Genomic DNA, 12,805 nt, shown 5'->3' with positions numbered 1-12,805 from the left:
GTTACATCAGCAGATTGAGAGGCTAATACATGAAGGAGTCCAATTCACCTACCACCTAATGGGTAGCCTTGATTCTTAGTCCTCCGAAGATGAGGGAACGTCTAGTGCACCTCGGGAAGAAACTGAGAAACCAAAGAAAAGAAAGAAGACTAAGGCTTGCAGAGGGACTCGGACGTCCAAAAGAACAAGAAGGGAGAAGATTCCTATAAAGAGACCAAAGGTCACGTCATTGTCAAAGGACCCCAATTCGTCCGACGATGTAGTGGAATTAGATTATATACCTGCTCGGCCTTCTCAAAGTGACATTGATGCGTTTGGAACTGATGATCCTCCCGTGCCTGACATGCTGGAAGCTGAGCTAAGAGCCCTCGAATCGACCGAACTGGGCAACCAAATAGAGGAAGGAGAGATTCCATCCACCCAGGGGGTCAAAGCGCATGAACCTACTCAACAGAGCCGCCACGAGTTGCTGCTCCACAATACAGCCAAAGATGACTCCACCGTCGAAGGAGAGCAAAGGATAGATGAGACTCATGAGCTCGAAAGGACTGAGGAACAACCATCACATGAAGATGTCAGACAGTTGTTCAGTGAAATAGGGGAAAATTCAGCTGCAGGCAAAGAGCTTCGCACCTCTTTCACTCCTCCGATAGCTGAGCCGCTATGAATCTGTGGTGAGTCGGCTGGGAACATCAAAGAACAGAATGCAGACTTAACCTTATTATCAACCCAGACAGTGCCTCAAGAATGGTTGATTGTCAGAGCCCAACGCAAGGCCGCCACCAAACCACCTATTGATCTAGAGGATATCTTCTCGCGCATGGACCAAGCAAAAGCTAAGGGGAAGAAAAAGCCCAAGGCATATTCCAGAGTGACCAAAGATGAGCAAAGGAACCACACTCTCCACATTGCCACCCCGCCTGTAGACAAGCCAGCAGATCAGATTACACTAGCAGATTATAGCATCACAACTTTCCCCATCGGACGAGCCACTAAAGAGCAAGAAAAATAAGAATTTAAGGATTCAGTGCAGAATATACTCAGGCAACTCAAAGAGATAATGGCTGAAAAGGACATGTATCGGGCTCGTGTCGAGCAAGCCGAGGGATACATCGATCAGCTCCTAAGGCCACTACACAATGCCTCCGAATCCCATATTCCCCCGACGGCATTGGCGCAAAGGACCACAACAGAATTTGAAGGAGTACGGGACACCACAAGGGCCGTCAAGGAATGGATACAAGACATCAAGAAAAGGGGAGAACGAATCCTTAAGGATGTAAAAGAGATGGCCCGCCATCGAGAGCTCACTCTAGTCAAGTTATTAGAGGTAAAGAGGGAATCCCTCCACATGCACGAAGTGGCTGCCACTACCCTTCCCCTCATGAGAGCTCTTTTCTGGACACACGCAGATTCCTACATTGTCCGCCATCCTAGATCCTCATAACATCAGTGTTCTTAAGGAATGGTACTGGACTATCACCATGAAAAATGACACCAAAGAAATTATTGACAAAGAAAGTGATGCATGTGAAGTGATTCTGGGAAACATGCAAGAACTAGGTAAGACCATCCTTCGATCAATGGTTTCGGGACGGATAAACGACTTGTCCGATGATGCAATCTAAGCGGACTGGGAAGAAAGATTGGGAACGGATAGGATTACCTATTCCACTAAGGACTTGAGTTTTGTTGGTCAGTTCCATTCAGACATATTATGCTTTGAGCATAATCGCTCCAGCTGGAAGGACGGTTTAAAGCACGTGGACTAGTATCTCGAAGGCATGCAATACAAAATTCGCCATCCTCCCATGCCTCCGTTCAGTTTGCTTTTCCAGTTATGCATCAGGTTCCAAGAATACGTTCGTGAGGAACGACCGGCAGGTCGCGATTTATGGCGGGAATATTTGCATGCTGAAGATCAATTTCTAGAAAAGGAGTGTGAGACTGAAAAAGAGAAAGTAATTTCTCAAAAGTGCTTTTTTCCCTCTAAATCTTAAAAGTGCACTTTTGCACCAAAAGGTGACATTTGACTTCTAGTCAACAAAATGTAAAACTTTATTGATACACCTTTTTGGATTATTTCAAATTGATTTAATTATCCCTTTTTGGGTAGTTATTACCCATTTTGGGGTGGTTGTTGATATTTGCATCCCATTTATGGGTATGGGCAACCATGCTTTATGGATGAATTTGGGCCACTTGTTTAGATTAAATCTAGGCCGTTCATCCTTTTTTGAAGTCTATTTAAGGGATTGGTTTTCCCTCATTTTGTAAGAAGTTCTTGGATTGTTGCAAAAGCTCTGGCGAAATTTTATAGGAATTAATGCAAAGATTAAGACTATTTTCAAGTTTCCTTGTGAGTGCATGGTCTCCTTCTTCACTTAATTTAGAAATCTTTCAGTTAATTTAGAAATCTTTCAGTTATGTTTATTTCTTTTACATGGCATTTTCAAGCAAGCATTTGATAAAATCCTCGCAGTTCATACCATTGGGGAACGGCTGATTGCCTTTCTCTTTGCATGGTTAATCTGAACCCCTTATGCTTAGTTCGGTTATTGAGTACTCACTATGAATGTAAAAGTTCTGATGTCGTGGTTGATAACATGAAAATCTTGTTTTCCTTTGAAGATTGCACTAGATTTATGCAAACATTGTGCTTAAGTAGCTGGTGACGTTTAATCTAGTTTCTTGGAGGTGTCTGTCTGCTTGACTGAATTTGCTATCTTAGTTAGAATTTACATTTCTTGTCTCTCTCTCTCTCTATCCTTCCCTCCTTTTTCCCCTTTTTTATCCAGAAAATCTGCAGTCCCATTAAAACAGTATCAACTTAACCGAAATCATTTGATAGAAAGATTATAAAAGTTCCAGGGAACTTATCTATAAATTACCCATTCAATGTAAGTCCCCCTTGTGTTTCCGGCATAAACACATCAGACCACTGAGAGATCCCGCAGTCAAGACCTGACAAAAGAAACCTTGAGGTTGTCCCCTTTGATCAAATATAAAAAAAAATAGCATTAGGGACTTCCTTATCTCAAGAGAGGATAGGATACTCAGCTGGTTATTCTATTCTGCGTTGGCCGTATGGAGTTTGCAGCAATGCGATTTCAGACCCGTCAACAGGTACTCTGGTGAGTAATATTATATTTCTATTTTTGTCAAGAAATAAATAAAATAGCCATGTTGTTAGCATTTTCTGGGTTGATTTCTGCATACTTTAAGGTACAACATTTCAGGAGTCGTCTAAAAGCTTGAGAATCGCTTGATTCCTTACACATCAGAGTGAATAATGTATCTTTAATCCTCAAGCAGGTACTTAATTAGCAGTTGTCCACAATTAACTGTGTATCACGGAATATTAGGGAAGTTTTGGGGTTAGGTATGTAGGGTTTAATTTCCTACTTCTATGCAAATGTGCTCAAGCAGCAAAGATTGCAGACTAGCGGTTGCAAACATGTATGATTTTATCAATAGCAGTTGGCCTTCTGATAAGTCATGGAGGCCATACTGGGGTAGTACCCCTGGTGGTTAACTTTAAGAAAGTGTACCCAATGGCAAATTGTTGATGGATAGAAAACATTCTTGCAAAAAATATATGACGCTTTTCCTATATTTATGATCTGAATAATCCAGTTGGGAGGAAAGCAATTATAGAAGTGGAGGACCATTATATGATTGTTAAATACATTTTAAAAGGAGAATTTAACATTGCTGAATCGGATAGTAACAAAGTGGGGATAACATGCCCCCATTCTGTGTCACCTAAGTTGACAAATTAAATTACCCCTTTCATATAGCATGTCTGATTATGATCTGGGTATGGATATGACAGGTATTCATATAACTATAAGATAATTTGAAAATTTTGTGTCATATCAAGATAGGTAACGGATAGACTATACCATATGTGAGCCATATCAGGAATATATAAAAGCTACCTCTCCCTTCCTCTGTGCTCGAGTATACATGTGAGTGTGTGCATGTGTGTAGAATTAGGTTCAACTATCATATTGGGAAATATATTTCGTATATCTTTCTATGTTTGATAGCTATGATAATAACAAGCAAGACCCTTATAGCAATTGTAATGTCCCCATTTTGCGAGCATCAGAGTTTGTAAGAATTAGCCTATCATTTGACCCTCGTAGGCTAATAATTATTGATAGAGGGCCTCGTGTGGCAGTTACTTGGTGATTAGAGACATTACTCTTCAGCTGGATTCAAGTTTTGGCCTTTGCACAGGTTTTTTGACTCAGATTGGCACACTTACTATTTATAGTAAGTTACTATTTTGGGAGAGTCAGGGTTCCTATTAATAGAAAGACACCTGAGCAGAGCTTATTGGCAGTGTCGACCTTGATTGGGCCTTTGCAGCTATTTCTAGACTCAGTTCCACATATTTACTATTTATAGTAAGTCACTATTCAGGGTTTCTATTTTTAGACAGGCATCCAATCACATGGAGAACAGGGAGAGTCGACTCCTGGCTCAGACGGTTTAGCAATCAGACAAGTACATCAAGAGATATTAAAGTTTAAGTGACTTAAGTGATTTATTTAATATTTTAATATTATTATAAAGTTCTAAAGTAACTTTATAATAATAAAGTCACTTTAATATAATAAAGTGCGTTAAATGAATAATTTAATGTGGGAATAAATCTTTTATCCCACATTGGCCAGGAAGGTGTTTGAGCTCTCTTAAGGAAAGAATAAAAGGAAAGGCAAGAGTTCATTCTCGGCATCCAGTTGATGAATGGTATTTTGATTGATTTTTATTGTGGAGCCTAGGGCTTTCTCAATTTTCTTCTTTGATCATAGGAAACGAAAACTTCCTATTGATAGCAATTTTGAAGGTGTGAAATAACACCTGAATTATTGCAGTTGTGGGAAAGAATACTTCAGTTCTTTCATTTGTGCAAATTGGTGAAGTTTTCTACAAGGGTTTGAAGTTTATTGTTGGAGAACATTTATAATTGGTTGTGAATCATCCTTATTTGGCACATGGAGTTATATCATTCTTGTTGGGAGAGATTATCAACAAATTATTCAAGGTTTTAAGAGCAGATTGCAAGTTTGTTCTTGCTGCTACAGTGCGCATGAATAGTGCCGCGCTACAGTATTTGTGCTTGATTCCGATTGCAACTTTCATCTCCATCATCGAGCATCACTATTATCAGGTTCCTCTTGCAACTATTAGTAGCTAGTATTGAAATCGTAGGCATATAATTTTGCTGTTGTAAGTGATAACTTTGAATCAGTTTTGGCATTGTTGTAGTCTTTTTGTAAGCCAATTAGTCTTGGCAAATCCATAGCAGCATTGTACTTAGGAATGAATTCAATAAAGAAGATATATGTTGCATACCATTTGTTTGACGAAATGTCCTTTTAATAGCATATATGATAAGCTTAATAGTTGCATGCCAGTTGTTTGGCGAAATGTCAGTTGGCTGTAGGTATGCATTCCATATCTAGTTTTCATGTATATGCATTGAAAATACCAAAAAGAACTGCACTCGCATACTAGTTCATTGTAAGAGGTATTGTCAACATCATTGATGAACTTCCTAAATTTCTTGGCAACTTTCAAAGTGTATCAAACAATCCGAAATACAAAAATCAGAATAGAGAAGACTGCATACAAAGTGTTTGACAATATTCCTTGAGCCAAAATCAGTCAGTTTAGCCAAGGGATATTACAGTGGTATCAAAGCGGTTCCCTGCCAACCTGTTGGGTGATGGTTGCATTCAATTGGTGGGAAAATCATCCATGTACAAATCAGTTTTGATTTGATTTTCAGTTGGGTAGTGAAAATGGGCTACATGACAACATTGTTCAGCGATAAACAGGCACTGAAAGAACTTGAACAATCACAATACAAGCTCAGCCGAGAGTTGTTGCGTTTAGAGCAAACGCTTTCAAAGTTTGGGTTGCCTAAAAGATTCAATTCACTTCCTACCAGCAAAGGTCGAACACCACAAAACAAAGAAGAAGAAGTGATTAGCATGTTCAAGGAGTATAGCACTCTTCCCCAAAAAATTAAGAAGGAACTTCCTTTCATGAGTTACATGGATTTGCACCCGAGTCTTTGCCATAAGACAGAGTTTGCAAGGAAGAAATATCACACTATAGCTCATGAATTGTTTACACATGAAATGGATAGAGAATCTACACATAAGGATGATACAACTCTTCATCAAAATGATTTGGTATCTTCAAATTCCAATGAAGTATGCAGAAATTTATATGATGAATTTGATAGACATGCTGATTTGATTCAAGAAGACACTAGCACAGCTTTGGGTAATGATTTATCTACATCATCCTTGCAAGAGGTGACTCAAGAAGTTTTTAATATAGAGGCTACTTCTGATTTTCATGACAGCGATGATGAAACTTTGCATGAGCATGAGACAGCAGTGTTTTCACATGTGCAAAATGATCCTATTGAATTGTCACATGAAAGTACTCAGAAATTGGGTACTACTGATGCATTGTATGTGGAGGATTCATGTCATGGTGAGTCTGATTTTCCAGATCAGACCTTTGAAAACAAGCTAAAAGATTCATATGTTGATACGGAATCTCAAGATCGTGCTTTGGATGGGCATGCAGTTACTTTGAGAGTGGAGGTGTGTGAAGATACTGTCATACCAGCAACTTCTACCTTATCAGTTGAGCCATCCTTTGAGGTACAAAGCAGCAGTACCTTAGATGTTGAGGTGTGCATGGATGAAAGCACACATGATGCTGCTTATCATGTAGTGAGTGATGACGAATCAGCCTCATATCATAGTGCATATTGTGAACCGGAAAACTTGTATGGGGGTCATAAGCTACAGAATCCTCATCATTTGGTTGGGCAACTAAAAGTGAATGACAATATGATTGCCACAACCATTGAGCATTTTGATGTTGCTCGTCAGATGTTGGCTACCTATGGTTGGAGTACTCCTTTGACAGATGAGCATGGTGATAGTGGTTTTTCCCTTGCAGAGATACATGCACTTCGAGAAGCAATTGGAATGATGAAACAAAATTACCTAAAACTACTTGCGGATAGGGATTTTCTTCTCGAGTGGGATTGCATTTGTTATGATGCATTGAAGGGAAAGGAGGAGCAGGTCGATGAGCTCACTCATGAGCTTGAGGTGACTATGGACTTATTGCAGAGTGCCGAGTTGGCTCTTCAAGAGTCACAGTTACAGATTGAGAAGCTTACCGAGGAGTTGAGTTTGGCATAGTCTTCACCAAATGCAGATATAGTAAGGTTATATACAGAGGCAGTTGATGAGGATTTTATATCCACTGGTTGTAGTGAGGATGTGGTTACATCTATCACAGATATAGGTACGAAAGTTTCAGCTGGGATGAGTACCTTGGTTGAGAGCAATAAAGAACCACTAGTTGCATCAAGTTCTCCTGAGGTCAGTACTGTGAGAGTTGATGCAGGACAGTTTACTGGTAGCTCTTGTGTCACAATGGTGGATTCTCTTGAGAGTTGTGTGGTAGTACACAACGCTACTCCGTCCTCACAGGGCATTTGCAGAGTATCATCTAGTTGAGAGTATGGCTCCCATGTTGATTTGTTTCCATCTCCTAGAAGCAAATCTGTCACTTCATCCCATGCAGCTGATTTTGGATGCCAGCTTGTTGTTTTTCAGAATCAAAGGGATCAGTTGCTCGATTCAAGTGTTGTTAGTGATGAGCCATTGACAGAGGTTGGAGCATTTTACCGCGACTACACAGTGAGGAGTGCTCATCATTTTTCTTTTGATCCACACATAGAGAACTTCATGATGCATCCGTGTGGATTGGCTCCGAGATACCATCCTTTGTGGGATGGGTATTCATCATCTTCAGAAGATGGGATTAGCAGTTGCGAGCGCCCGACTCAGCAATTTATGGGGGATTACTTGCAAGGACAGCTGTCAGTTATGCATCATGCTGATATGTATCCAACAGGGTTTGCTGCTTCTATGTCACAAAGTTTTCTTATGGGTACATGGTTACAGGATGACTATGGTGTCAGTGGGCATGATGGTTTGGTTAGTTATCACATCCATGGGAGTTTACCGAGAGCTGTAGAGAGATATTATGTTATAGACGCTTCCAGATATTTTTATCTCTATATGGCGAATGGATGTGGGGTTCAGTTGTTTTGGGATCCAGGAGGCGATAGGTTTGGCACAGTGTATTGGATGGGTCCCATTGGTTTGCTTCACCACTTCTGGCATGGTGAAGTTGAGGTCAGAGTAGCACAGAGGAAGTCAAAGGGTATTAGGCTTGGCAGACTTCCATTCCGGGTTTGGGATCCAGGGATATTGTGTGCAACTATGTTTATGTTGGTGCTACAGGAGTCGGTTAAGGATGTGTGGGACATTTCACAATTCTCCTTTTGGGCCTCCCGAGGATTGGAGTTTCTTTGCAGTGGAGATTGTTTGGGGACAAGCAATTTCAGGGAGGGCGGACTGTAATGTCCCCATTTTGCGAGCATCAGAGTTTGTAAGAATTAGCCTATCATTTGACCCTCGTAGGCTAATAATTATTGATAGAGGGCCTCGTGTGGCAGTTACTTGGTGATTAGAGACATTACTCTTCAGCTGGATTCAGGTTTTGGCCTTTGCATAGGTTTTTTGACTCAGATTGGCACACTTACTATTTATAGTAAGTTACTATTTTGGGAGAGTCAGGGTTCCTATTAATAGAAAGACACCTGAGCAGAGCTTATTGGCAGTGTCGACCTTGATTGGGCCTTTGCAGCTATTTCTAGACTCAGTTCCACATATTTACTATTTATAGTAAGTCACTATTCAGGGTTTCTATTTTTAGACAGGCATCCAATCACATGGAGAACAGGGAGAGTCGACTCTTGGCTCAGACGGTTTAGCAATCAGACAAGTACATCAAGAGATATTAAAGTTTAAGTGACTTAAGTGATTTATTTAATATTTTAATATTATTATAAAGTTCTAAAGTAACTTTATAATAATAAAGTCACTTTAATATAATAAAGTGCGTTAAGTGAATAATTTAATGTGGGAATAAATCTTTTATCCCACATTGGCCAGGAAGGTGTTTGAGCTCTCTTAAGGAAAGAATAAAAGGAAAGGCAAGAGTTCATTCTCGGCATCCAGTTGATGAATGGTATTTTGATTGATTTTTATTGTGGAGCCTAGGGCTTTCGCAATTTTCTTCTTTGATCATAGGAAACGAAAACTTCCTATTGATAGCAATTTTGAAGGTGTGAAATAACACCTAAATTATTGCAGTTGTGGGAAAGAATACTTCAGTTCTTTCATTTGTGCAAATTGGTGAAGTTTTCTACAAGGATTTGAAGTTTATTGTTGGAGAACATTTATAATTGGTTGTGAATCATCCTTATTTGGCACATGGAGTTATATCATTCTTGTTGGGAGAGATTATCAACAAATTATTCAAGGTTTTAAGAGCAGATTGCAAGTTTGTTCTTGCTGCTACAGTGCGCGCGAACAGTGCGCGTGATCAGTGCGCGCGAACAGTGCGCGTGATCAGTGCTGCTACAGTGCGCGCGAACAGTGCGCGTGATCAGTGCGCGCGAACAGTGCGCGTGATCAGTGCGCGCGAACAGTGCGCATGAACAATGCGCATGAATAGTGCCGCGCTACAGTATTTGTGCTTGATTCCGATTGCAACTTTCATCTCCATCATCGAGCATCACTATTATCAGGTTCCTCTTGCAACTATTAGTAGCTAGTATTGAAATCGTAGGCATATAATTTTGCTGTTGTAAGTGATAACTTTGAATCAGTTTTGGCATTGCTGTAGTCTTTTTGTAAGCCAATTAGTCTTGGCAAATCCATAGCAGCATTGTACTTAGGAATGAATTCAATAAAGAAGATATATGTTGCATACCATTTGTTTGACGAAATGTCCTTTTAATAGCATATATGATCAGCTTAATAGTTGCATGCCAGTTGTTTGGCGAAATGTCAGTTGGCTGTAGGTATGCATTCCATATCTAGTTTTCATGTATATGCATTGAAAATACCAAAAAGAACTGCACTCGCATACTAGTTCATTGTAAGAGGTATTGTCAACATCATTGATGAACTTCCTAAATTTCTTGGCAACTTTCAAAGTGTATCAAACAATCCGAAATACAAAAATCAGAATAGAGAAGACAGCATACAAAGTGTTTGACAATATTCCTTGAGCCAAAATCAGTCAGTTTAGCCAAGGGATATTACAGCAATGGTTATAAAGTGATTGAATAAATGAGAGCTAGCCAAGGAACAAGAAGACCTATTTCATTTCATTAACCGTCAATATACTTGCCATTGGTTAATGTAATATGACATTTAGCATTCAAATCCAATTTTGTATGCTACAATGTGTCTATATGAATTGTGCTCCAAAAGTGATGAATGGATATGTCAATTTTGTGTCAATATACATATATGCCTATTAAAATCAATAGCAATGGCATGACTTCCCTAGGTTCAGATATTGACTATAACTGCAATAAGGAGACAAGTAGCAGTTGACTATCCTTTGTTTATGCACCTACACTGTGATATTAAGGCCCACTTTGGATCTTGATTGTTGTTTTTTCTCTGGCTATGTCAGTATTTCTAATGGCACAGTGTAAAATTCACAGATTAGGTAACAGATACAAAATTGAAAATCAACCTATACCAGTTTACACTAACCCTTGGTGGTTTTTATTCAACCTTCTTTGCACATCTAGCAAACTAATCAAATGATTTGTGTGAACAGAAGCTCTGTAAATGTTGGTGCACCAAGTGCTATATAGTGAAAGGGCAAACTCATGAATGCCAATGTCATTTCCAGTTGTGCCAAAGCAAAATGTCCCGTGATCTCATGTACTGATCATTAAAAAGCTACCCTACAAGAAGTGTTAGATGGCCATCTAGCGTATCCCTCAAGACAAATGATTCTTAGATACCAATGCTGAACAAATAATCGATGCTCTATATGGTTGTGTGTGCTTTCACATCATATGATATTTTTGTCATCAAGATTTGTGAGGAAGGACAACTCTGTAACAATAGCAGCCGAGCTTTTTATAAACATTATTGGATAAAAGTTTTCCAGCAGTTGTTGGACATGAATTATTGTCACTAATGGTTGCAAAAAAAAATTCCAAAATAAATCTCTTCCATACCCTATATGACCCACAAAATTGTTACATATTGATTTTCCAACAGTTTTTGGAAAATTAACAAAACATTAGAAAACGTGGTTAAAACAATTATGCTTAAGATAAAAGGCTGTTGTTTCAGACTGGATAAAAGCAATTACCTGCAACAAAAGGGTCAGCTGTGTGAAGTGTTTCCCAGTCTAAAACGGGCATACCATGATTCATCCTTCCAATCGCAGAAAATATCAGTAGTCCCAATATATCACCCCCTGCTAAAACAGCAACACGTCTGCAGAAAACAAAAAACCACATTCAAATGTGACAGAATGACACAATACAGTTCAACTTATCATATTGTCCATGACTGAATTATCATTACTGCAATTATGCTTTATAATAATGCATCCAACCACGAGATTTCTTGCATCAGACCCATTTTTGATGATGAACATAAATAGTCAAGTATGGGCAGGCTCAAAGAAAACGAACCACTATACATGATACCAACCATAAGACCATATTTCATCTCCTACAACTTCATGGTCAACATTTCTAGATTAGCCCTGTTGACTCCAAAGAGGCCCTCCCAACTATCGGGCAGGTGGGCAGGCTTACAGCAAATGAAATAGTATTGGAAAAAATGACCTCCATAAAAGTCTTGCAACCATCGTCAAGACTCAATACACTTAAGTTGAAATAGTATAGGAATAAATGAACTCCATAGAAGTCTCAGATACAGGCAGTTCTAATTGATATCATGCAATGACTCATCTTCCTAGTTTTGATCCACCAATTCCCCAAGCATAGGTTGAGATTACCTTCAAACTTGGCCCTAAAGTCAAAAATCAACGATACAAAATTCTAACAATATCTAAGGTAAATGCAAGTATATCTAGTGTCCACATGGAGGATCTTCTTATGTGCCAACTCAGCTTTTGAGTTGGTAAGAACTTTAAATTACCTTTTCTTCTTTTCACTTCTTGTCGTTTATCCCTGTAAACTGCCAAGCAGACCAGGCCATTCAAGCTGGTGTGAAATAAGCCCAATGAAAAAATGTCTGCTAATGGAATGACAAGCATTAAAATAGCATAGATTTCTTAAAAAAACATACCTATAAATCTTATCGCTGCTTTGCCCAAAAGGATTGTGGTGTAATGGTGATTGCATATATTGTTAAACAAAATGATTTGAGTTTCTGCTACTAAGTCTATATTATTAGGTTGGCAGGATTCCCCACCGGGTTGGTTTAGCAAATACAATTTTCAGTGGGGAGAACCCAACAAACAAGTCAGATATCTTGGCATCCCTTAAGACGTGGCTGTGGAGTAAAGGCAAGATAGAACATAAACTGGGTAAGTGGAACAAAGTTACAAACAATATCTCTGTATGGCTGGCAGGATACAAGTATGTCAGAAAATCCTCTCTTCCTCCATTGTAAACTACACGTCTGTATGGCTATTTAGTGACTACCAGATAAATGATATCCAAAAACAGATTAGAAAATTTCTTTGGTCTGACGGCAAAGGTAATAGAAAATGGCACTCAGTTAACTGGAAGTGGTGTTGCCTGAGGAAGAATTTGGTAGGATTAGATCTTAAAGACCTCAAATTACAAGGAGCTTCCCTTGCTGCAAAATGGATCTTTCATGCACTAGATGGT

General features: G+C 39.2%; 1 protein-coding gene across 1 annotated transcript in view; it reads right to left on the bottom strand.

Annotated features, from left to right (window-relative positions):
* The window catches only part of LOC131037945 (uncharacterized), a 106,710-nt gene that overhangs the window by 69,840 nt on the left and 24,065 nt on the right, over window positions 1-12,805 (bottom strand). Inside the window, exon 2 of the mRNA XM_059211519.1 lies at window positions 11,308-11,435. Coding sequence (XP_059067502.1) covers window positions 11,308-11,435 — 128 coding nt within the window. The remainder of the gene's footprint in view (window positions 1-11,307; window positions 11,436-12,805) is intronic.

This window comes from Cryptomeria japonica, chromosome 9, assembly GCF_030272615.1.
Source record: "Cryptomeria japonica chromosome 9, Sugi_1.0, whole genome shotgun sequence".
Classification (NCBI taxonomy): Eukaryota; Viridiplantae; Streptophyta; class Pinopsida; order Cupressales; family Cupressaceae; genus Cryptomeria; species Cryptomeria japonica.
Note: the sequence above shows the minus strand (reverse complement) of the source record. Positions and strands in the feature narration are given on the sequence as shown.